This window comes from Parambassis ranga, chromosome 1 (assembly GCF_900634625.1).
Source record: "Parambassis ranga chromosome 1, fParRan2.1, whole genome shotgun sequence".
In the NCBI taxonomy this organism is placed as follows: domain Eukaryota; kingdom Metazoa; phylum Chordata; class Actinopteri; family Ambassidae; genus Parambassis; species Parambassis ranga.
In genome coordinates, this window is record NC_041022.1 from 7,926,945 (window position 1) to 7,954,739 (window position 27,795).

Here is a 27,795-nt window from a genome sequence, read left to right on the forward strand (position 1 = left end):
GAAATCGAATAGTATTGAGGGATTTATCTTAAAATATAAAGTACAGGTAACCTTACTATTTATAATAAAATGATGCACTTTCTAGGAAATACAGTGGAAAAAAATGACCGTAAAAGTGCTTTTATAGCCGACATTTACACTTTGATCAGACAACAGCAAGGTACACTGAACAAATGTGACTTCTCTGCAATAAATTCTGCCGTACAGAACTTCATGAAAGTTAAAAAGACTTCATGGAATGCAGATGTAAACAGCAGCAGAAAGAGCAGGAATGAAGAGAAAGAGATGTGAGGTTCTTACTACATTGTGCTGTTTTTTTTTTTTGTTCAGCAGACTGGAACAAAGCGACAAACACATCCACACAAGGCACTGGCTATTCAACAGCAGCAGGATAGAAACTACTGTTAAACTACTGAACCAGCATTAGTCAAACATAATATATAGCAAGAAAAATTACAATGCCCTTTAACAAGAATAGCAACCTAAAGTTGCATACAAAGACTACTGACTCCTACAAATAAGGAAACTATAGTTAGAGTCGGTCTTCTTTCAGGTTACATCAAGAATGGCACAGCATAACAGCAGGAACAAGTTTAACAAAGCAGGAGTCTACAGATTTGAATCCATTCCTAAGGAGTCAATTTTGAGTAGTTTTGCACTGAAATCACATATTTTTTGTGGTCTATTCCACAGTTATGAAAATAACTCATTCTAGAGATTTTCTAGTTAGACGTCAATATACTGAAAGAGGGGCTCATCTTGAGATGGCCATTTTGTATAAAGTTTAATAACTGTAGGTACAGAGAAACGAAGGAAAAATGGCACAGCGGCACCTTGTCGCAAAAGACTAACTTGCCCATGAGCAAAGTGTCAACTGAATGAGTCCTCTTTTCATCAGATGATTGTTTAATCAAGTACACTAGATGAGCAGGTTAATAGAAACTGGACAGGAGTAGAACATAAATGATAAACATCACCATCCTGAGGGGACCACATAATAATTGACAACTGTATCTGTAGGTGATTTTTTTTTCCGTTTTACTATTAGAACTAAACAAATGTTACTTCATACATTTTGTCTAATGTTACCTCCTCAGCATAAAAAGAAATTGCAAATAGAGGCTATGAGCAAGAGCAGTGCTTAGGGGGGTATGAAACATTCCTCAATCCATGGCCAGGCACTTCCAATTAATCTGATGGATTAGAATGCAGGACTTTCATTCATTAGCGAGCAGAGCTAAGAGTGTGTGTGTGTGTTTCAGAGTATCTAGCTGAACGTGTGTATACTAAAAACCTGTATAAACGTGTTTGCGAATAAATGAGGGAGAAAGTGTGGAGGTTTGTGTTCATTAGAACGATGTACATTGAGGTGGTCTGGCAGTAAACACAGTCTCTGCTTGCTGAGCTAACATGGAGATAAATGAAAGAGTTAACTCAACAGTCACACTCTGTAACCTGCTCCCGATCTTCCTTACTTAATCAAACACACAAGTTACCAACATAAATCAAATGTGTTCTGTAAAATATTGGACGTCTTTAAACATTTTTTTTTCCCAAAACAGGTTGACACTGTAGTTTTTTGTTGAAAATACTGAACATTGGAAGATTGTGGACTACTTTCATTTGAGCATTTATGCACATTTGGGGCTCTCATGAGTATTTATCACAGAATGGTACGTTGTAAGGAAGAAACACCCCGAGGTTAGAATAAAAAAAAAAAACTAAAGCACTTATGAGTCAGTCCTATACCAACAGTCATGTTTACTTTTTGTTAGAAAACTATTATACAGCCACTTATGTAATTTTACAGCGCAGCATACTGACATCTATATTTGCTTCTTTTAAATAACCCAACATTGGCTCACCTGCACAACTTTTGGCAGAGTCATGCTGAGGAGCTGTCTGATACAACAGCACTCTACAACTGCTTCAGTTATTCTGATGGATTAGTTAGCAAGATCTCAATATTTGCAAATGAGACAGGAACAGCAGCATCTGTTTGTTTTTTAATAACATGTAAATATGTATGCATAAAAGAATCACCTTGATTTCTATACAAACAAACACATCCTCTGTAGCTGGGGATGTAATGGAGATTGAACCATTTTACATTATGTTATGAGCATATCTTCTTCTTTTTGGTCTTGATCGCTGTGTTGTTGTTTAGTGAACTGTGAATTAGCATTCTCAAAGGTTTATTCACTCAAAAATAATATAAGTTATCAGCACCAATTACCTCCACTGAGGATAATACACTATAATGTTTTTTATTAAGATGCTCTTTCAAAAACGAGGAGGAGGATGTAAACAGCACTGTGCGTACATGTGTTCATACACCCATTTGAATACATTGACATTAAAACCCCCCTTATTTCAGTACTCTATAAAAAAGCCAATTTTTCAAGCTATGACATAAATTAGGTGTCTGCACCAATGTGTATAAGATGCATTTACATACAAACACAAGGACATATCAGGCTCGTGATCAAACTTTAAGTGGCTGTCAAGTCCTTAATGTGTTGCACTCTTTGTTTGCTCCATTTCACAGAAAGCATTCATATGTGTAGTGGCATAAGTACCAATAAATGTGGTACACTAATAACTCAAAGTTATCAGTCTCCTCATTTGACCATTCTTCTGCTAACAAACAAACTGTTAACTGTTAATAGCTGTGGGCCAGATAACCTTTACAAATAGCTATATTCATCCTTCCCATGCTGTATCATGTATTTGGTGTGTGTGTGTTTGAGAGAACCTGTTTGTGTGTGTTTTGTTTGGTAAAGGTCAGGAGGCACTCAGACAGGAAGAGGGATAAATGAAAAGTCAACAAAGCAGAAAGAACAGTGAGGAGAAAGAGTAAGTAATGGAGAAGAAGAGAGATGGAGTGGAAACATGTGCTTCATTTCTATAAACAAAAGATGGGTTTCACTGCGTGCTATGGTTCTAATGACATGCGATGTAGGAAGTGATCCTTGCAGGTTACTCTGCAAGACACCTACAACATAAAATCAGAAAACGCAAGTGTAAAAGTGTGAAAGATGTTGAAGAGTAGGAAAAAAATATTTATATATTTTTTAAGTGACAGCTTGAATATTATAATTTCAATGTTGGTTAATTAAAAGTAAAATATTACATAACATAGCTATAATTCAAGGTCTTACAAATCCACACCTGAATGCATATTGAAGGTGTTTTATTCAGAGTAGCACAGGGACTATGGGAAGGTCTTCCATTTAAAAGCATATGGCATTCTATTTTGAGGATTCAGGTGATGCTTTAAAATCTCATTATCTCCTCACTGTTTATGCAGTTCAGTGTTTACGCACTCCACGGAGAGTTCAGTTTAATTACCCATGACTCAATTAAATCCATTTAAACTCCGTTTTCTTTTTTTGTTGAAAAAAATGTCAATAAGTAAAATGAGGTGACTTTTAATTTCCTCAATACACTTATTTATTTTATTTCCTAGAATATATGGAGAGTTTTCTTTGCTAGCATTGAGCTAAACCGGTGACTGAAAAACTGCCGATGTGATCTGGAGATTTCAAATTTTCTCTACATAAGATAAGATAAGATAAGATAAGATAAAACTTTATTAATCCCGAAGGAAATTCTTGTGCCAGAGGTATCAAGTTACATTAAATGCAGTTAAGTACAGAGTATAAGAGTATAAGTGTCACTATAATCCAAAATAAGAGTACAGTACGCAGTATGAGCACAATATATGATACATGGATACAAATATGGAGATGTAAGGTGCTAAGTAAACATAAATATAGACCAGTGGAGGGAATGACAGTGATGCCTGACATGATTATCTAACAATATATATAAAGGGTATAAAGTGTTGTCTCCTCAAAAACACCAAGGGTATAAAGAAGATAGTCCATGTTTTGTAGGTTTGTACTGAGTGTTTAGAATATAAATACGAGAGTTATGTTGTTATATAAAACTTCACATGGTTTCGCTCACATGGTGAGTGAGAGATGCTGAAAGTCTACTAGTGTGACCTATATCCAGCCTAAAGCACAACTTGTGTCCCTGTCGCTAAACAGTTCACTCAACATCAGCTCAAAACATACAGATAAATGCACAGCTATTCTCTGTGGGGGCACACACCGATGTCCACTGCAGGCCAAAATTCAACCATTTGCAGAAAGCCAATGAAAGTGACAGCCGTGTTTCAGAAAAAAAAAAAATGAAAGGTTAGCAGTAATGCAGGAAGGGCTGCTACCAGCAGCTGCCAAAAGCTATCAACCAATCATGTGAAATCAGCTGGAAATATGAAAATGTCATCAGCCAATAGCATAGAAATAACGCAGTGCTTGGTTCAGGTAAAAAACCCAGAGAGAAACTCTGGCTCAAATTCATTTCCTAAATGCTAATACAAAATGTATATGTTGTGTTTCCCTGAGTTGCCTTTCTTCCAGGCTAAAACAGATTACACATGGATCAGTAAATACATTTCATTATGAAAACCTCAGCTAAGAAAACTCCGCCCTTACCCTTTACTTTTTTCCTCTGCAGGCACGGCCTATCACAGCGTGTGCATATGTTTGTTAAAGCACCACTGTGTCTGTGTCCCGTTTTGTGTGTGTGAGCAGAAATGAGCTGGCAGTATTTTCTTGGCTGCACAGTGAGACGCACTCTACAATTTCATCTGCTTCGTTGTGCCATTTGTCAGTTGACAAATCCTTTCAATATAGTCTACCTGGCCACGCTCGCTCATCATTTTAAAGGAATTACACTGTCTGGGGAGAGGGGGAGATTAGAGAAGGAGGTCAGAGGAAGTAACTTTAAAAGTGGTAGGAAGGAGAAGATAGGTATCTTTTCAACACTGTCTGCCCAGTTGAATCCATTCACTATCAGTGGATGGACAGAGCAGAAGAGATGGTCTTGAAGAGAATATGACAGGAGGTGAGACTGCGCAGGAGAGGGAAGTACAAGATGAGAGCCGTTCACGCATGATCTAAAATACCTATCCCTGCTATATTTGGTTATGTAGGACCAAAATAGAAGTTGAAGCAAGTGTGTTTTAGTATAAACATACATAGTACGTCACTTGACACAATGTCAAATAGGCATCTACTGTTAAAGAGGAATGATTAATGTTCAGCTAGGAAGCCTAGAGGGCTGTGCTTGTAGAGGACTTTGCAGGGAACTAAAGTAGAGCCAACCCTTAAGCTCCGCTCCATATACACTCAGTCAACTTTTTTCTGTTGGTACATATTTACTTGTTCAGTTGCAGTATGACTAAGCAGCAACCTCTGACAATGAGAAATGAAGCCCATGCAAATAGGTAAAAATTGCCACACAATCGCCTCTGGTCTATGGAGTCAATCCCCATAGACCCCCACGTTAAAACTACCAACTTTCATTAAGTATGTTTACAGCATGGTTGAAAAAAGGGTTTGGTCTCTATTGTTAGAGTCCCCCCCTTTTTTTTTTTTGAAGATTTTTTGCCACTCCCCCGACTGGCTTCTACAATTCTGCTACTCTTCTGTACTGTGTACTGGAGACTTTCATTTAAGTCATTTTTTGTTTCATTTAATCTCCAAATATAAATCAATAACTTGTAATGGCTTCCCAACATCAACAGGGTATACAGTACAATGGGCCTCCTAGGCTCATCAGCCTAACTGTTCTTGTATGCAAAACAATAATTATTTTATGATCTGCTCACCTTTGATTTGAATCAGATGCCTATGGCTAACGCTTCCTAAAATGAGTGAATTAATTTCTGTCTTTATGTAAAATGCCGTTTCAACACTTGACTAAGTCAAAGCTTTAATGCTGCCCTCACAGGGAAAAAAGACAGGAAAGAGTTCTTCAAAATTAGCTGACTGCTGGACTATAACATGGTGTGAGGACAGATGGAGAAAGCAGAACATAAGTGAAGTGAGTCAGGGCACAATGACGGAGGAAATTGCAAATGAAGGTATTAAGTTTTTGTTTTCATCTAAATGTTAGTGACAGTGTTCCGAAACATCGTCAACACTTTTTAGGAGTGCATTAAGGTTTAAGAAAGTCATAATTTCTACCAAATAATATCGTCATATCTAAATCTGCTAGTGTATGTGAGGAAAAACTGTTTCGGAAACAAGAAGATAGCCAAAATGGTCCTGGAGAGATGTGAAAATGACAAGGAGAGAGAAAGCTACATGAGGCTATAACCTGTTTGTTGTCAGACAGAGAGAGCCAGCAGTGCCTGACAAATAGACTGCCTTTTAAAGTGAAGAGAAAGGGACCATGCAGTACATTTTTCTTTTTCTCTGACTTTCTTTTGACTCTTGTGTATGGCTTTATATTACTCTCAGTACATATTTGTGCCCGTTACCTCGTATTTCACGTTTTAAGGGTTTACAGATAATATCCTATAGAAGTGTTTAAGGTATTTTCTTTATAACACCTTACACCTCACTCTCTGTCTCATCTTCCTTCCCTCTTCTTTTAACTACACCACATTTTCCTCTATTTTTTTCCCCACATATTTTTATTTTAATTTCACACTTGAGTGAACAAACTTAAATGATGACCGGCAAAACTATATCTGCAAACGCTACGTAGGAGAGTGTTTGCCCACATCGTTGTAAAAAGTGGCGATTGTCCAAAAAAAACCAGAGAAATTGTATGAAACAGTGGAAGTCAGTTAGATAAATGAAAAAAGCAGAACAAAAAGACTTTCTCTTTCTTGCTGCTTCCTTCAAGATGACTCCGACACATCTCTAGAGTGATATTTACACACAATGACTGCTCCCTGCCGTCTAGTAACACATGTTTTGGTGCTGACCCGTTAGCAGGTAATAATGCATGATTTTTACTTCTATCACTGATTTAATCAACCTTACTCACAACAGTGTAACCACAAGGCTTTAAAAACGAAAGGGAACAACAAAAGAAAAAGAAGAGCATAAAGGGCAGTTAATACAGCAATAACTAAGGAAAAGACGAGGCTAGAGAGATATATTAATATTCAAAAACAGAAATAAACTTACCACTTGCCCATTCTGTGGGTTTTTGTGAGCGTAAGGAGGCCCTCTGATGTGATTCCACATCTGTCCAGATGTCATTGCAAAAACCACACACTGTTAGAGAGAAGGATGGCATCAAATAAGAAATAGCCAAGATAGAAAAGAACAAAAACTTCCATGTCCACATTTGCTTCTAATGAAGTTTTACACGACTTTCCATGCATGTGTCATACCAGTGCAGCCATGGCCCATCCAGTCTTGTTGTAAATGAATTCCAAGTTGTTCCTCCTCAGATACAGAAGACCTCCAACTAGAGACACTAAAAGAGCCAAAGCAATAGTGCCTGAATAGTTAGGAGGGCGGAAGACACGGATCTAAAGAAATGGAGAAAGGAGAGTGAGAGAGAATGAGAGAAATGTTTGTAATCAGTACCATCTATAACATGGAATTTTTCCATTTTCCAGTTAGTATAAAATGTAATTGTACATGCAGATGTAGTCAAAATAAATAACTGTGGTACAGTCAATGTGCAGTACAATCTACTTCTTGAGCTCTGTAATTTATACACAAAGAAGACAAACGCTAGATTTTATACATAAAAGAAACATTTTATACCATTTTTCATCAGTGATTTGCTTGTTTGTTGTTGGAGAAGCAAGCATAAAGTAGGTTCACATTGTCCAATATGTTTATCAATATTTACTTATCAAATATGTGTTCAACAAAGGCTGGAATATTTCAACCCATGAAATCATTCCTGAAGTTGTTATAAGTGGTATAAGATGAAGACATTTTCCCCCACCTGTATAAATACCTGAAGTTAAACTGTCTGGTGTCCTTCAAACTACCCAATAAGGCTACTTCATATAATCAAACTCAGCAGAGACTAAAAACTGCAATAGAGTGAGTCATGTTCTCAGAAACACATTGATTGTTCATTTCACAGCAAACTGAAGTGAACCATTCCAAGAAAGCATCAGGGAGACGTGGACATGTAATCAAATGATTCAACTTTGACGACTCTACAAAAAGCAGACACTTGCCGGTTGAAAGCTGAAAATGCTCACAAGTAAATGCTATAACAGACATGAAAAACAATAACAGTAGAATGCATTTTGCATCTTCTACACAAAAAATGGATTCACTCTTTACAAAACTGAAACCTTACTTCATTGAAGAAAACGGGGATCTTTTTCTTAAGTCTGTAATTTGTTCATTGATCCTCATAGCTTAGTGAAATCATATTGACAGAAAGAATTAGAGAAGCTTGTTTTTCATGTCAAAATGTGCACACTCTGTGCTAAAAAGAAACACTTTTTATATTTATTTTATTCTTAGTCTTTTTTATGTAAATGTCAGAATGTGAGTTAAACAGTATACTGGAATTAGAAGTTTCTTAGAAAGTGAATTACAAATGCAGACACAATCCTGAGATGCAATCTGAGTGTAAATGACACCATATTAGTCCAAAGTCCATATTGGACTTTTCCGTGTGTGTGTGTGTGTGTGACTATGTACCATTTTACAGCAGATGAAAAGGGAAAAATGTTCTAAATAACAGACCACATGCATGTGTCACCAATTATTACATCACCAGTGAAAATCTGTTTACCATTTGCTGTTATTATGTGTGATTGGATTGAAATGTCCATGTGCATAATTGTGGATGTGAAAGCAAAGGGGAAGTCTTAAGTCCAGCTCAGTCATTAATCTATTTTGCATATCAGACTATATTCCACTGTCTGCTAGTCATTTTTGTGAGCTCTAGTCATGTAAATGACAGCTTATCCAAATGCAAGCATGAACCTTGTGGATTCTGCAAAAGAAAAAAAGTAGTTTTATCTTAAAATTCTACATTATAAAACAAAACAAAATGTAACGACTGAAGTCCATTTCCCCTATCTGTCTTATTCTCATTCTTGGGCACATCAATATTTTGTGGCTTTTATTTGAGTTCTTCCATCACACAAATTTATTCGTCTCTTTTGATCATACACCTGTCCTTTCTTCTTTCCCCCCTCTATTCAGTTCTTAATTCATGTGGTAAAGTCACACTGGAGAGCCTAAAAGCTCGCACTTAGTGTAAGTGCTCCACATCGCCTTCTATGAAAGGCAGCCTTTTGAATCCATCAGGATGTGAGCAGGATGCTTAGACAACAGTGTGCTTGCTGGTACTTGGCTGACATGTTCTCCTGGTAGAGAGACATTGTAGCTGGTTGAATGGTCGAAGCTGGGACAAATATGTTTACCCTGCCAATTTAGCCTTAACCTCTCATATCACACTGGTTATAAAACAACCGAGATGCCATCTTTGCACTCCATATAGTCTTTCATTGCCAAACTACACATAATGCAGCTCAACTGGCAATAGTTCAGTCAGGGATTAGATCAGATATGAGGCTAATGTGGCCTCAAGCCACTTGTATAAAGCAGAAGTGGCTGCAGAGGTCTGGTGAGCTCACCTTTTTAACTCCATGTACTCAGTTCTTAATGTCACTAAACTTAGTTACTTATGCCAAGTGACGCTTTGCCTTAAAGGCTGGTGTGAAAACACAGAAACTTTTGCATTAAACTAAACATCCACACTAGCACAGCTTGAAAAGGTGGATGTCAGATTAATGTGGACTGATGTTTCATATTTGACTGAGTAAACCGATCAGATAAAAAAAATAGCTTGTAAAAATCTTACATAATCACAAAATCAGACAGGACTCCACTGAAAAAAATGTTTTGCTTACAATTGTTGCATGTTTCTTGCAAAAACCTGTAACAGGTGTAAATGTAAATAGTCTGATTCTGCATTACCTGAACATCTGTGCGGTCTGCGATCCATTTGGCAAGCTGCTCGGAGGCAAATCCAATCCTCTGCAGGTCAAATGTATCGGCTCTCTTCGGCTTTCCCTTAGCTGGAAAATGCATGAAGGTTGGAGCACTGTTCATGTTTAGCTAGAGAAAGAAAAATACAAGTGAATAAGTAACTAACATATAATCCTTATACCATGACATTTGATAGCAAGAGCTAGTAACTTCATCTTCATTATACATCTCAGACTTTCTAGTCTCATCACTCAAAACCAAATTAGGAGGATTATTTTCTTCTTTAGGCTGACTTCTAAATACCAGATGCATCAGAACAGTTAAAAAAAGTCATTTAAACAATGTCTGAGCACCCAGTGTGCTCTATTTCTCCACCTAAGCAGGAGGATTTTGAATTTTATTTAGATTTCCGCTTACACAATAAACAATCGGTTTAAAACATTTATAGTACTTTGCATGGAATAATAATCTGCCCTTTTCTGCATCATCCTTGAATTTCTCAGCCACTCAGCCAGCAAATGATGATCTACTATATGCACCCTTGTGACATGTTGACACAGAAGGTTTAGGCGTGATTGATTCCCAGGAAACAAATAAAAATAAGCCAGCAGGTTCCGGGACGTTATCCTTACTTCCACCAAGCCTCAGAGAATAAAAATGCATTTTGCAGGAGCCCTGCACATCTAAAGTGCTGCTGTCAGCTGAAAACTGCATTTGAACTTTGCATTTTTCTCCACATGAAGAATGAAAAGAGCCTGTTCTCACCTTATAGCCACAACATTTCCAGGCTTTAGAGATAATATACAAAACACTATAAGACACAATGCAAATTGCAGAAAACCAATAAAAAAGTGCTTTTGCTAATTAGATTTTATCAAGTAGTGCTGTCACTGGACTTACACTGGAGCTATGACAAAGACTGTCCTGAAAATTCGATCAGTGTAATGTTCCGTACAACTGTATTGCACCGTTTCCTACACCCAACCAAACCCACAACACAGAGCTAAATAATGAAGTTTAGGTAAAACAGGAATTTCTTTACCTAATTTGAGTTCTTTTTTTTTTTATCTCCCCCTCTCCCTCCAAGCTTCACATCATCTTTAACTCCAAATCCCAACACTCCCCTTCAATCATAATTGAAAATAATGTCAACTGGTTTGCTCTTTCCCATTTTCCCCAGGACTCTTTAAGAAAAATGCAGCAAAGAAAGAAATCCATCACGCACCTTCATCCTGTATTTGAAGTGGTACAAAATGTCTACATACAATATGCAGTTAAAATATGAACATGCAGACACACTCTAATAGTATGAAGAATAAAAAAGGACATCTGAGGATTTATTTGCCTCTTTTCTATTTTTTTAAGATAAAAGGTGTTTGCAAACAGCGTCTAGTTGCAGGCTTTTCTTATCCAACACCTCTGATATCATAACATTTACATCAAAGAGCAACAGAAGTATTTGTAGTTAAAAAACACAACAACATTTTGATACCCATCTTTAAAAGACAGCATAATTTTGTATTATCTGTGCAAACACTGTCTCCGTTCTGTTTTACCAAAGTAGAATACAACACAAATGTGTATCCACATGACAAGTGGTGCTGCTTTCTTGCACAATCTGTATCTTTGCCTGCTCAGACACTGACGACATACATATGAGGTGAAATGCTATTTTGTAGTTTTAGGCAGTTCTCGCTTCTGCAATTTTAAGATGGGTAAATCAGTATTCAAAATTTAGATCAATCAACTGATAATAATAAAAAAAAAAATCAAAGATGCCAGTTTGATTTGTTACCTGTTGGAAAACATCAGCTCCTTCATCATAGTCCACAACAGTGAAGAAGAGCTTGTTGGAAAATGCAGATGAGTAACGCCAGGAGTTTGCCAGAACCTGGTATTCTTCATTTGCCTGCCTGTGAAAGAGTAAAATGACGGATAAAAAAAAAAATGAAAATGACTGTAAACTGTATCAGACAGGATTGTATTCAGGATTTAAGCTTCTTTTTGGTAACACAACAAAATGACCACTGCTGTCCTAGAAACTCCTCCAACACAAAATGTTTCACTCTTAAAATTATATTCAACAATTTTATATCAGAAAAGATGTTTTGTTTAAACATTGCTTTCGGAAGAAAATATTATGGTGCCAAAGTGGGAAAAAAGTTTATACTGTCATTCTCCTTAGCCCCGAGCATGTTCTTTTAAATACTTTTTCCATTTTAGAGATATTTATCATTTGCTCTTTGTCCTGCAGACAATGTTATTGTGATTCTGATAAGCCATGAGTACAAACACTCCACAGAGGATGAAATGATGAATATATTCATGAAGGGACAAATAGGTATCCAAAAAAAGGAACACACCAGAGATACACTGCGTATCAATGACCTCTAAACTGAAAGATGGGGTTAAAAGTGATAGGGTAAAACAAGAACAAGTAAAACAAAGAAAAAGAGACTGCTGACTCAGAGTTTAAAAAAGGAAAGAAAAGAAAGTGGGGAACAGTGCACAAGTGTACTACATAGTTAGTGTACTGTAGTCTTTAGTAGGGGCAAAACAGCTCACTGAAATAAATGTGTTTTTTCGGTCTTTTACCCTCCTGCATAGCAAGTTAAACAATAATATTCCGCATCACTAGTTTCTATTATTTCTCTCACATGTGCTCACTTAAATGCCTGCCCTTATTTTGGCATTGTGCCTTTTGTCAACTGACTCTTGTGTTAGCTTTAGTTAGTTGAAAATTGTCTGTCAGGATGTATTATGTATGGTATTGTTACAGTGCTATCGTCACAGCTAATGTTGGGATCACTTTGAAGTGTCTGCCACTTAAAAAAAAAGTCAGGCAAGTTGAAACTCAGGCCAGCAGACTCTCAAGGATTACAAGGTTGCTCATCTCTGTCTGAAAGCAACACTATGCTTAAGTTGCCAAGGTGTCACTGAGATATAGCTTTTACCGTGCTTATGGTCAATATTTTTATTGTTTAAGAAACTACTTCACAACAGTCCTAAGGTTTAAAAACAGTTCAATGAGATCATCTCCATGTCTTATTTCTATTGCAAAGTAATATTTAGTTAAAAGCTAAATAAAATGTGTAAGTAGTATGGAGCTTAGGAGTGATGTTGGGGTGAGGACCCAAGTGATTAGCGATCTTTTTCACCGCCCGATAGTCCTCTTAAGGCAGACTCTGAGGTCAGTGTGTAACATCCATCTCATACTCTCTCTTACTCTCCTTTTCTAATGATGTGTCGCTAATGTTAATGAGAGTGCTTGAGGCAAAGTGAGAGAGAAAGAGACAAAAGAGCTGACATTAATGGATGCATCTGGCAATTAAATAAAAAATACGTTGTCTAGTTCCTTGTTAAGAGGGAGAGCGAGAGATTTCAGACATAAACACATAAAAACATGTTTATGTAAGATGGCAGCTCCCTGAAAAAAAACAATTACAAAAAATAGCAAGCTTTGGCAGTGATGTATTTAACTATGGTGTGATAATAATGCTTATTGAAAATACTACTTAAAGACAAATAAAAAGAGACTTAGTTTATCTGTATTACTGCAATAATGATAATGTGAGTCCATTCTCTGTCGGGATGCTGTTCTGACATTGGTGATGAATAACTTATCTAATCAAATGAGTGATGAAGAACAGTGGCTGATTAGGGTGACAAGCCAGGTCAGAATGAAGGAGTAGGACAGGAGGGGATATTATCTACTAGCTGGACAGCCCCTTTAGACACAAGGCCAGAGGCACTCAGTAATCCTAAAATGTGGAACAGTTTTTTCTTAAATATACCTCAGATTTCATGTGACTACAGCCAGGAAGCACAAAATAAAAATGCCTTTCAGACCTAAACAAACCCTGACCATGTCCTACTTTTGCGTGCAGCCCAGATCACTCACAAAAACGACAACTAGAGGTTCACTGATTGTGCTGTAGCTTTCAGCACCACGGATAGCTCCATAGGACACACTTGTATGAACTTGTGTTTTGTGCAGAACTCTCCATGGTTCTAAAATAACATAACTTTTTAGGGTAGGAGACCTTGTTGTGTTGACGTTTATTCTGATGTAAGCATTATGAAAGTCATTGTCGATTAATATGTATAAGTTATTAGAAATATCAGAAAATCTTTACAATGCATAAGTGGGTAAGTAGGTCCTGCTGGCCTTGTTTTGGGAAATTTATTCATTTCCCTTAGGTTGTATATTTGGCTTGAGTCCCTTTGATCTAAATGTCAAAGTGACCCACAGGTTCTTGTTATATAATGTTTTCTCCATTTCCCATTTTGTAAAAGCCTGTATGTGTGTATGTGGATGGAAGGTGCATGAAATATCAGAAGAGTTCTAGGACATTTGTTCTTGTGTGCATGTGACTCAAGAGCTCACAGACTTTTCTACCATTGGCGAAATCCAGTTTAAACTTGCAGGAGAGCATGTCAGCTCAGGCAATGGAAAGAACAAAGGAATGGTTGTTACATTAGATATGGCCTACAGTAAGTTCAGTGGCCTTGAAGGTGTGTGTGTGTGTGTGTATTTACCTGCAGACAGAACATTGCCTTTGAGGCTGCAGGGCAGTGAACATGACGATGACAGAGTAGTTCCTGGGCGGGGCCTTGACGAAACGACGGAACTTGTCCCCATTCATACGGATGACCGAACGGCGAGCGGACCACTCCATCATCTGGTCAACCTTCTCAGACAGCATGTTCTGAACACAAAGACAAAGAAAGGGGACAAAACATCCTTTTGTTATTGTCAGTCTAGTGTGGTAATTAATGCCACTCAACATTCCAAATTATGGTTATAGGCATTGTAATTCCTAGAGATTAAAAAGAAATACTTTCTTCACTGAAAAGCAGGTAATGCCTCCAAGAGGAGCCCTGCTGTATTTATCAGCTCTTGTAAAGTTTCAAGGCTAGTACAAAAGATGGCGTTTCTGGATGCAAGTTACTTAATCAAAATTTCAATAGCTTCCATTCCTGCTGGCCAGTATTTGCTAATAAGGTACAAGCAGAATCCTAAATATAGCAAACCATTATTTACAGAAAAAGAGACCTGGTTTGGGAGGCTAGGGTTTTATACAGTACAGAAAAGACTTAGTTCTATGTTGTGCTTGTGTGTGAACTGTTAGCTGCTGATTAAATCCAGCAGGATGCTTTCAACCAGGAGGACACATCAGCATGACACGCAATACTAAAAGTAAACAATGCAAAGCACACATGCACACAGCAGAAAAGCCAGTATGTGCATATATCTACTGTGTGACTCTCTCAGTGTATGTTCTCCGGACGCTGCACAGTTGCTGTGAGCGTGATTTTTTATTTTTTTTTTTTAACCAAACTTCAGCTCTGAGCTGATGAGTGATGAAATAGTGAGACTGCTGATGAAACACTTGTTTTCAAACTCGTACAAAATGTACAGGAAAAATCTGTACAAGAAACATTTCAGTTTATACAGCAACCTTTTTTTGTAAACTAGACGGTGTTTTTCTGTTTTCAAACTAGACTGTGCCTAGGGTTATTCATGCATTTTCCATGAAAGACTGCCTTCACTGTACCTTTAATATATACAGTAACACCAATAAATATATTTAAACAATTACATGTACTTATGTAATCATAAAATCCATCTCCCTGAGTGATAAACTTACGCTATATGAATCGCTTTAAATGTCAAAACATGTCACAGGTGCATGTTGTGAAGAATTCAAAATGGGGTTCTTCAAGAATTTATTGAATGGCAAAATGCCACATTAAATATTAAGAAAAAAAGGCTCGATGCTGAGCTTGCTCTATTTTGCTGGATGAGTGACTAACACAGCTGTGCCCATTTTATTGTTTACTTGTAAATGTATAATTAAAAAGTCTATCCAACTGAGCCAGCTGAGGGTGCCAACTCATAACTAACTAAGATACAGCATGCTTTATAATTCTCACTTGGAGCTGCTACCAGTCAACATATGCAAGCGCATCTTGTATTGACATGAGGGCACTGGACGCCAGGCTCAAGTGTAAGAAGAGGGTAGGCTTTGGTGGCTGTACCCGTTCAAATCGGATTCACTCCTACTGCTAATAAGGCACAGAATGTCATGTCTTTTTTCTATCTCTTTTGCACAAAATGCTAAGGTAAGGGTCACATAGCAGAGATGTAGAATAACTCTCCAGTGAACTGCCTGGGGACAAGTTTGACAAAGTTAAAAGTTGGACATAGAGAGAAAGACAGACACTGGTATAGCATGTTTCTTCTGTATTGCTTGTGCATTGCAGACAACACACAATTCTAAATGCCTGTGTATAATGAGGGAGGAGATTCAGTGAGGAACATGGTTAAAAAAAAAGTACGACACACCAACACAAAGATTTCACACATCCACGTGTATGTCCAAATGGGGTACAAAGTGTTTTCTGCTTGTCTTCCCTAATTCTAGTTTTTCTGCCATGTGCATTCAGCCCCCAAAAGGAGCACTGTCAGTCCTGGGTGCCAGTCACACCGCCAGTAATGATGCTCTCTCTTACTTGCACACTCAAACCTAAAGTCTAGGGAGAGCGTCTTGTTAAAAAAGACTACATTTATTTGTGGGCTTCAAATGGTCAAGTTAATATTGTCAGGAAAAACAAAAGCTGCAAACAAAAAGGAGACCCATCAGCAGGGGTAGACTCCTATATGAGAAACAATGGCACATGTAGATGTAGATACGCCAAATTAATGCAGCAAAGAGAAGCAGACAAGAAAAGGGAAAAAAAGATTCTGACCCGACTGTCGAAAACAGTCTTCAGTTGAAGTAAATAAGGCCATTATTATCTGAGAATCCACAGCAATTAAAATAAATAATGCATATAAACTACAAAAAAGTGTCTGAGGGGCAATTCAGGCAAAGAGCTATTTAAACACCTTCTGCTGGACCTTCAAGTGACTCCCACATGTCAAAATTATGGTTCCCGACATTACCTGACCCACACACACAAACATGTGAAATACATAAGCACTCCAAACAGCCTATGACCATTAAAAACATTTATTTTCTACCCCACTGAGCACAGAGGGCACTCAAATGAATCACATCTAGGGCGTGTGTATGTGCATGTGTGTGTGCGCGACTGAGTAAGACGCACAAATAGACTGCAAATATCCTGTTTTATCCATCCGATTTTCTGTTACTCACTCTATGAATGTCATAACCTCTCAGTAATACACACACATTATAGGTCATAGGGTAGGGTGGTAAACTGTATCAGCAGCAGTGAACCATAATCTAAATCTCTCTCTACCTCAACATTTCCTGTGTTCTCTCCTCTCATTATATTGTTTCTACTTAATCTTCATGGCTTCTGCTTTCCCTTATTTTTTCTTTAATCAAATCTGCATCATTTTCCCACTCCTTACAATGCAGGACCCTGCAGAAAAAGATTCTTACACCAAGTGAAGGAGATATAACAACCCAGATGTGTTACAAATGAAAAAGGAAAAAAATAGAACTTGATAAGGAGAGTGAGATTGGGTAAAGTGAATGGAGATGGGAGAAGAACACAGACAGGAAGAATATGACACATAAAGTTTGAGGCAACTGACTCATGCACTGATGACCACACAGCGAGAGGTGATGTGGAGCATGATAGAGGATGGTTATTTTATCAGCCATCCAGCTACACAATCATACACTCTGCCAGCTTTTCAGCCAGCTCAAAAGCTGTCAGACCAATGATGGTCAGTGACTTAATTGGTCTATTTTTTTTTACCTTAACAGTAAACTAGGTTGTTGCTACCAATGCTAAAGGATATGTTTGTAAAATAAACGGGCTAGAGGGTGGTTAATTATTGTATTCATTACATGAGACTTTATTTGTTTTAATTAACAGCCAGACCAGAAATAAATGGCACTTCCAAATACACCCTATAATCGCCTTCCTTCACCTTTTTGCCATACATTCAGACATACATTTCTTCCCCTGTCCTTTACGATATGTCACGCCATGGTGGTTATTCCTGTGTGTTGCACTGTTTAGTGATGATGGCTTAACAAGCTGAACTGACGTGAAGTATTTTTTATATGTTTACATATGTTTGCTTACTATAACAATGCTTTATAGCGCTATTAGTGCTAAAATGCCCCACGGGATTCCTTCGAGTGCTTTGTAATGGATGGGGACAGCCAGCCAGGGGGTTGAGCTGCGAACCTTCCACATGAAAAGCTAACAGCATTTGTTCAATCAACAATCCCTTGCTCTGGGCGGTCTTAACCGAGGTCTATTGTAAGTGAATGGGCTTTGGCTTTGGCCCTCAGCCGTCTATACAGTTTCCTCCAATTCTCCCATTGAAAGAGGGGATTACTAGAAATTGGCTTCATATAACAGGGAACAAAGACTCGCCACTCTCCAGCTTTCTCTCACACACACAAAACGAAACACAGCTCTTTGTAAAAACCAACAAAACTTACTGCAAGGCAATTTTTGGTAATCATAGTGTCCTTATGATGACTTGGAGACTTTTTGTATTGTGTTAAACCAAATAAAGCTAACGGACATACTCATGCACAAGGAACACTCAGGAGGGCAGAACAAATGAGAAAGGAGGAAAAAAAAAACAGCATTACTCAGATGACTGGGGACAGAGGTGACTGAGAGCACAACGAAAGTTTGGATTATTAAAAAGTGTTGGGATTGTAAAAATAAAAAGTAGAAACTAAAGGACTCATCTAAGGGAAAAGCAAATACATAAAATAATAAATTCAAATGTGTGGAAAAAGACGGGGAGAGGTCACGAAGATGACCGAGAGCATTGATGAAGCACAAGAACAGAATGAGCAACACAGTTTTTGTATACACCAACAATCGGGCTAACAAACTTTTTGACTGAGTTTTTAAGCAGATCAGTCAAAACTATACACAACTCACTGGAGGCAATTAGTGAAATCCTGCGACAAAAAAAGGGTGCAAACACACATACCATCATATTGACAGCATGTCTATGAGTCGTTTGTCTGGATCTAGCTAAAAAGCTTTCATATTGCCAACCCCACATTTGTCAGCTCATAATCTGTGATTCCCAGAAAAATCATGACTTGTCACTAGAGGGGTTGGGGGTGGGGATTTGTCAGCTTATCTGCCTAATAACAATTATTTAAAATAAATGCATTTTTCTACTGTCTTTGTCCATGCATCTTCCCGTCCGTCACCCTCTGGTGATTTTATTTTTCTATCACCCCCACCCCACCCCCTGCCTTAGAGCCATCGATCATGTCTCCCTGTGATGCTTATAGAATATCTAAGATTTCCTTTTACTTGCTTACAGATTACAGCTTCTCTCTAAACCTCCCAGGCACATGGTGTGACATTTGAAATCTTTTGTCATTTCCTTTCTCTAGGGCGCCTGTCTGTTGTTTGTTAGTTTAGGCTGTTTGTGAGTTTTATCAACTGAACTTTTAAACTTCCTTTAAAATGCCAGTTCAGCAGTTCAGATGCAAGAATAAATCTAAAAATTAAACGTAATGTGAAGCTAGCAAAAACCACTGCATGCACTGAGTGTGGGAGAGAACATCACAGTATAACACACATTAATTAAGACTAGAGATTAGACTAAAGCTTCAAGCAGTGTCGATCAGGCCCTTGCACACCTTCAGGCAGCAGGGAGCAATGCAGTCGAGGGCAGGGCTCTAGAGTGCGACCATTTTGGTCGCAAATGCGACCTAATTTCTCAAAGGTGCAACCAAAACAATATCAGAGGTTGCACCGGTACGACCAGCTGTTAGAGGGAGATACATTCTCCGCAACTCTTAAAAGTGTCCCTGTTGTCCAACAACAGACACACATCAGGCTCATATCGTGGTCTAAACCAATCAGAGACCATGAAGGGCGGGGCCCTGCATGTGTGTATCTTTGAAAACGTGTCTGCTGCAGTCAGCCGAGACCGCAGGAAATCCAGAAAAAGAAGAACACGGACATATGCTGCACAGAGCTGATGCTGTGCGCTAAAGCTTGTTCCATGCTCCACGAGAACAGAGAGATCTGTTACCCGAGGTATCGGGAACAAGAACAAAGTTCGTTTCAGCCCGGACGTGTGTGCAAAACTCATACGGCCCTCTCACTGCACCGCGCACACAGACAGACAGGCATTAAAGACGTTTCGCTGCAGAAGCCGCAGTTCAGGTGAACATGCAGCGGAAGAGCAGGATTTGTTGCTACTATGCGGGTTTTGCTAATTTGCTTTTGACCTGAATGACGGATGATAACGAGCCGGTAATGTTCAGGGAGGGGGCGTGACGTGCTCGTAGCATTATAACAGACTGAACAACAGGTCTGACGGACAGTATCATCTGACCTGCGTAGTTCATCCATGAAGGCTGAGTCACTCTGACTGACAGCAGTCAAATGGTTTTAAGGAGTTATAGTACATGGTTACATGACGAACGCCCATTTAAAAAAGTATTGTTATTATCCTGCTATAGTGGACCATTGTCTGCCAGTATGATATCTGCATACAGCTAAAACTGTGACAGACAGAATGAAAAGTCTGTCAGCTGGAGCTCAGCTTTAGAAATAGAGGAGACAGAGGCAGAGAGGAAGAGAGGTGAGGAAGATGAGAGAAGAGATACTGTAGCTGCATTAGAAATGTGTTGAAGAAAACAAAATATATATCTCAATTACAACTATTAAATAAATAATGGTGTATATAATTTTAATGATTTTTAATTCACATGGGCAGATAGATAAGTGAGGAGTGACAGCCAGAAAATACAGAGAGAAAGCAAACAGGGAACTGAAGAGTGCTGTATGAACTTTGAATCTTCATCATGGATTTCTGACAGGCAGACCTGTTGGCTAGTTTGTCCATAATTTGAATGAGTACTATCAGTACTTTATCAGTATTTAAAATATTTTTTATTTAACTGTGTTAATTATACAAGGTCCAAATTCATTGTGATATGTGATTATTAAGCCTATTCATATGTACAAAATGTACTGATGCGTACAAAAATATACGGATGTGATGCGGTGCACCTAATTTTTGTACTGGTGCACCGAAGAAAAAAAGTTAGGTGCACCAGTGCAACCAGTGCAAAAAGTTAGTCTAGAGCCCTGGAGGGGTTCTCTTCATGTTTAGTTTTACTGGCCAAGTATCCTTTGGTTTTTGTCGCATCACATGCTAACAAAACAAAGTGTTGTAAGTCCTATTTATTCTGAAACATCTTAAATTTCTTCTCATATATTATTACAAATTAGGAGACCCCCTCAAATCCAATTCGAAGACTCCAATTTGTCTCCTATAGGGGTAAAGTTCAGCAAAGTTTGGAGTAATTTGGTCACATGATGTTGACTTGATTTTTCTAGTTATTGTCTAGTTTAGTTACTTTTAATCTCAATCAGAATGTTTTGGCCATGTGTGTGGACCCATTCAGCCCTTTACTATTTCCCTCAGCATGACCTCTACACCTTCTTCTTCCCCCTTTATTTTTCCTTTCCCCCAATCTTTACAAATATCATTTTTCCAGAGAAAGCACCGAGCTTCAATTGGGTTTTATGAAGCATCAGCACAGTATGATTTTGTTATAAAGGCATCTCAATAAAAACTGGGGATGGACACGACCAATGAAGGGTCAGTCTAGCAATAGGGAGTCACTCAGGGAGCATATGGTCACTATACTACTCCTTGCAATAAAGCCAAGAGGTGGAGGGATTGGAAAAAGTGAGAGAAATAAATGAACAAAATGGGAAGAAAACAGTGAGAGGATGCACAAAAAAGACAGGAAGTAACGTATAAAATGATTTTTTTTAACAATATTTCATGATGTTAATAATGTATACTTTGAGTCAATACTATACTTGTATTTCAAACATGTTCATCAATTTAGAAAGGTGGACCCATCTTCATGACCACTATAAACAACTACACCAGCATCACTATAGTACTATCAAAACATTACAGCAAGTGAATTTGTTTTCTCCGAGATTTACATCACCAAGTGAAAATGTAACAGAAAGGAGGAGCAAATCCTACACATGCCACAAAACTAATGGAGGCTTTTCCATACTGTATCTGTCATATCCATGAGCGACGCAAAGACAAGCCATCAGGACGTTTTTGGGTGTGCCATTAGCTGATTATGAAGAAAAACTTCTCTAATTCAAGTTACAACAAACTATTAGAAAGCAGCCAAGGAAAGACCACTTTAGAAAAGTCCATCCTTTAGAAAAAGAAATGGCTAAACAATCTAAAACAAACTTCAGGGCACCAACAGAAATAACAACAAATATCTTTGGAACCAGTGAAAGAAAGTGCAAGAAACCATAAAAAGAGAAGATGACATAAATGAAGCCCTTGAGATGTGTCAGTTGTAGCAGAGTCATTCTTGAGTTTGAAAGGAGCACAAAGCCAATATGAGAGCTCCTTCATCTCCTTGACACATGACTAATATATTATGATGTCAGGGACATGTTACTATCAAGTCTTTCTGTGCCTTATTATCCTTACTTCAGCTCGCTTGCTCTCTAAATTCTTAAGTGAAAGAAAAAACCCTGTAATTACACAAGTTCAATGCTTTCTTTGTTTTTTGTTTAAAGTGAATATGTGTGGAGAGCACTCCAAGTGTTCATCTGCCTGCATTTAGTGTTTTTAACATTTATATGTGTGTTAGCAATTTCAACTTGACCGTGGGTAGTTTTTGAGGTAAATGACACATAATAGAAAACAAGTGGTACAGCTTAAGGTACAGGTATATTTTTCGTAATGCATCCTGATGGGTGTAAGTGGATGTATTAAAAAAGGATAGCAAAAAAACAATATCATGAGCAACAGAGACAGGGACAAGATGTAGAGACAGCACAAGAGCATATTAGAACAAATCGGTACATTTTAAAAGGAGACAAGGAGAAGCAAAGCTATAATTGCAGATTCAAATAGCATGTTTTTGCTTTGCTTCACCATTACCATCAAGGTTTTAACTTCATGGATTCCATTACTTGTGTAGCTGGACGCTAAGAAAACTTTTACCTGGGGACCTCCTCTAATTTTTTAAGTGTGTAGGTCATCAAAATTCTATGCAAATCTGCCATGTCTATAAGCTATAAACCAAAAATTTAACTGCAAATTAACAAACATGTCTTGCCTAACAAAGAGGAGCAGTGACAATATTTTTCCCAGGCGAATAAACATCCCTGTGATGAATAGTTGAGATGTCTACATACATAACTTTTTGCTTTATATAAACCTTTTGCTGCTGACTTTTGTGACAAAGATGAATGCCTTAAATGCACGTGCATGCAAAGTAAAACACAGGCTTTCCTTGACATGCAAAAGCAGCAAGCTAAACACAGATGCTGGGGAGTCATTTTTAAATTTCCTTTGTGAGGCACCAGGTAAAACTAACCATGTGGGAATTGGGCTTTAGTCAACAGCAACAGATAATATCTAGTAGACTGAGGATTTCATGAGCTTTTGTTGTTCAGAGATCTTTGGCATACTGAAGGGGAGAAATGTACCAAACAAAACCAAGAGCAAAATGGAGCAGTGAGCTTGTTAGATGAAGGGAAGCCACATCCACATCAAGGTCTCTGATTCTAGTTTTTCCAAATACTCGTAATCCAAGGTTATACTGTAACTTGGTCTGCGAGTGATTTGCAAGACGAGCAGAAATGTTTAATAAATTTCAACTTGATAAATGAGCGATGTGTATACAGTCTGTCGATCCTCACATGATTAAAACTGAGTCGGTGGTTCTCTCTCTCTTGCTGTGAGATTGAGATTGAGATCATGTAGTCAACATCCATGCGAACATGTACCGTTTACTATAGCCTTGTGAGCATGTGTGTGCATGTGCACACATTGACATTTTTTTTTTTTCTTTTCTTTCTTTTCATTTTCTTTTTTTTTATATTTATATTTTTGGGTTGTGAAACAAATTGCCTATTATTTCTTATGGGGAAATTCATTTTAATATACAAGTGCTGCAACTGCTGAAGAAGGTAGAAGTGTGAGCCATGGACACATTAAAGGTCATGAAGTTGCAAGATGTCTGACAACCAGGTCAGTTGTCTTTCTCCTTTCTGCTCTCCAGGTGTACTGACCTTTACAGTATCTCTAAATAGGTGTGCAGACTGCACCAATCTTCCTGCAGTGATCGTTTTTAATGGTCAGTGCCAAGCACACAGTGAACATATAAGCATATTAGAAATACAAAGTGTAATTGGCCTAGTATGCTACCTCATTAGCCTTTAGAAGCTAACGCTAGTATTAGTGCCTAATAACTGTGAGCCTAATGTGCTTCTAATTAGCCTCATAACCCATTCGCATTTGTTATTTGCTTCTGCTTAGGTGAGCAGTCTCCCTCAGTCTCACTAGGCCTTTTACAGAGAGAGTAAAGGCGGCTTTTGAAAAGACTTGAGAATATGAAGCTTGATTGACTTTATATAAGAAATGTATTTGAGGTAAAGAGACTATCAATTTGAGGTGTGTAATTTGTAAGAACAGCAAGGCTAAAAGAACACAAGGCTATTCATCATGCCTAATAAACTGCAAAATTAGAGGATAAATTGGAGCTGCGGTCATACAGGATGGAAGTTGAATCCACGGATTTAGCACTGCTTTTATTCTACATTGTAAACAAACTATAAAGATGTGGTGTACAAATGGCATCCCTTGAACATACTGTACATCTTACATAATGACTACAGCCCTAATTCAATTTCTTATCTCAGCCTTGGTTTGATGAAGCAACCAGACCTAGAAGAGCTGGCACACTGCCTAAAGAGTTCATTTCAGAATGAGCCAGCACTACAGAGAAGCTGCAGTCCAGAAACATTCCTGTTTTACAGCCTGGAAAAATAAATGTTGTTGAATTGCTCTAAATGCAGAATACAGAGATGCACTTCCTATACCCCAGCAAAACTGCAGCTGTCTTACAGCCAACTGCAAAGTAGTGTCAGTCTCAAAAGGGAGCTGGTGAGCTAGTTACACTAAACAGAACATGCTCCACACTCAGCTAGTGAGCCTCACTGGCTGGTCAATAATACAAACAGCTGTGACCACCAGTTGCTTAGTTGAGGGCCGCAACCATCATAACATAGCAAGCTCCTCACAAGTCAAAAACGGTTCCCTTATTCTCCTCTACATTTATCTAAAACATACACATATATAGAAACACGCAGTAGGTGCTTCACAACAAAGTATAACATCTGAAAATAGCCATTAATAAAGGGAAGAAGGAAAGGCCCAACATGAAATGTGAACAACAAAAAGACTCTTCCACAAATAGGAGATTTTACATGCTTTTATGTCACACTAACACTTGTTGTGTTCATTTCTGTGGACCTGGTGAGGACTAGGGTTGGGCGATACATTCTCATTCCATCAATAATTAATTGCCAGTGTGTGCACGCATGATCATCATGCATGCACACACTCGCAGCAGCACAGTAAAACATTTGTTTAACAAATACAGACAAGCAAAGTACTTCGCCAACAGGCCAACTCCAGAGGACAGACTACATTTAAGTGGAATGTTGTTAATTTAATAAATATTATTTGGCAAAAATAATGGATATCAATTTCTGTGGTAAACATTTCACTCTACTTTATGGTGACCTCACTTCAGCCACATTATAACTAACTATTCAAAAGAGTTCAAACAGTAAAGATAAAATGAAAGTCAGAGAGAGAGGGTGGAGTAGAAATGAGGGATGAAGTGAAGTGAAGGATGGGGACTAGGTGTAACTCTAAATGGCAAGCTGAGACAGAAATGCAGTTCTTAGTAAATCGCAGCATAACCAGAAAAAGGAGGGCAAGCACTTTTCTAACTTTTCCTCACAAGACTTTCCCTGAATTATTTATTTTTCTACCTTAACAATCACAGAGACCGAACCCAACAATGCCGACCACTACACAGCTCTCCAGCTGCATATATAAAAACGACTTCAAAGCCTTTCAGGTGGGACTGTGTTTGACTGAGTGATTGAGAACCAGTAGCAGAGCCCCAGACAGACCATGGTGATTATTTGACATTCCCTGGACAAATAGATGCGTTCAAAAGGCTATGTTATCATAATTCAATAATTCATAACCAGTTCGTTTATACTAGGTATAGCTTTACCATATAAGGCAAGACAGAAAAGACTGGGGAATGAAATTTTCTCCCCATCTTTGTGCTGTACTTACCTTGTTGTGATAACTGTTTTCATTATGGCAGTCTTATGACACACACACACCACAGATTACATAGGCCTTTTTTGTCCAATGTTCTCTACTAGTGATGCAGAACGACCAAGAGTTTAATAAGAGAATAATCAGAAATCTCTGACGAGCAGTGTGCAGACACACACAATAAGCTACACATTCACAGCAGTAGGAAAAATGCATCCATTCTAATAATCTAGCACATAATTCTAGATCTGAATATGAGAGCATGTGTACTTGCATCTTAGATTATGTTTCTGTCAGTGTGTATGCAGCCAATGAACAGCCATAGATATACAAGTTTGTCTGTCTGGGAGGATGCGAGCATGACATTTTATCAGCCACTAGCCAGCCACAAATGCTGTGTCAGAAAGAGACACATACACAGTGAAATAATATGCCACCTCATATCAGCTATACAGCCAGATGTCTCACAGTGGTGGGGCTGGGCAGTGTCATGACAACATTTCCCTGTGGAGATCACAGATGATGAAGAAATGCAGAGATAAATTATGACACCATAACCCAGTAAAAAGTAAATAGTTAAAGTAAGTGCAATACTACAGACAAGGCCAAGAAGAGATGAAACGATGTATGTAACCAATAGCTTTAGTGCTATATATGATACACATGTTATTTATAATACTGAAGTGTGCCCTTTCTCAAACGCATGCTGCAGCTGTGGAGAACTGACAGTTGCTATGGTTGCTGCATTGTTATTTCATGATTAAGATGTAAAATTAGGTTGAATGTTATGCTTGATTAATTTCTCAGAGAAGGCCAGTGAGCCAGCTTGGGTATAAAAAGGTGAAACCAGTTTGAAATTCCTCATTCATGTTCATAATAGCAAAACATCAAAAGCTTACTGAAAATGAAAGAGTCAGCATTACAGCACTTCATGATGCTGGATGTTTGAGACAAATAGGGAAAGCAGAAAAGTGTTGTGTGGTCAAGTATGCTGTGGAGTCAATTGCCGAGACTGGTACTTACAAAATGTGCTAAGGAAGAGGCAGGAAACAAAAGTTAACTGAAGCAGATGTCAAACAACTTAATTAAGTACTAGAGACAGCAAGAAGACCACTGTTGATCCTCAGGCAGACATGAATGCTTCTAAATTAGAGTCTGAAAACTCCAGAATGACCATAAGCAGGCGACTGATAAAACAAAGATTAAAAGGGTGGACTAGCTGCTAAGAGGCCATTATTTAGACCTGCAAACATCCAGAAACATATCAGATTTGACAGGGAACACAAACGCCGGAATGTTGATGACTGGAAAAAGGTACAGACCAGTCCAAGTTTGAACTGTGTTTATGTCGGCAGAAAAGCTGGAGAATGTTTTGATGCCAAATGAGATAAAATGAGTTTACGTTCTGAAATGGAAAACTTATTACCAGACTACTTGACTAAGGAAAGACTATATAGCTGACAGAGCTTAAAAATATTAAACAAGGTGCCTCTACCTGTGATTAATGGCACTGACAAATTCACTTCACAACAAGGAAACACCCTGCATTCCCCCTGGATTTAAGAGAAGTGGCCAAGAAATTAGCTGCAGCAATGTCAAAAAAACAAAACAAAAAACAAAATAGTGCAGAGGCAGGGGTAAAGGTAGGGAAGCCCTAAGAACAAGGAAACAAGCACATGGAGAGGAAAGCAGAGAATGACGTGAAGAAAAACAAAGATTTAATTTCATGACACCACATAATTATCCAAATGTCACAGGGGTGTGCAGAGAAGGGTGGCTGATGAAAAAATAGAGGGCAAGTGACGCAGGGAGGGGAAAGTGAAGCAAAACGGGATGGAGAGCCAGGAGATGGAGATCCTTTCACCACTAAGAAAATTA

General features: G+C 38.2%; 1 protein-coding gene across 1 annotated transcript in view; it reads right to left on the bottom strand.

The window, feature by feature from the left end:
* Positions 1-27,795, bottom strand: part of tusc3 (tumor suppressor candidate 3) — a 45,702-nt gene that overhangs the window by 12,409 nt on the left and 5,498 nt on the right. The window contains exons 2-6 of the mRNA XM_028403697.1: positions 14,328-14,497; positions 11,584-11,701; positions 9,777-9,917; positions 7,205-7,345; positions 6,996-7,085 (exon numbers count right to left, since the gene is read on the bottom strand). Coding sequence (XP_028259498.1) covers positions 6,996-7,085; positions 7,205-7,345; positions 9,777-9,917; positions 11,584-11,701; positions 14,328-14,497 — 660 coding nt within the window. The remainder of the gene's footprint in view (positions 1-6,995; positions 7,086-7,204; positions 7,346-9,776; positions 9,918-11,583; positions 11,702-14,327; positions 14,498-27,795) is intronic.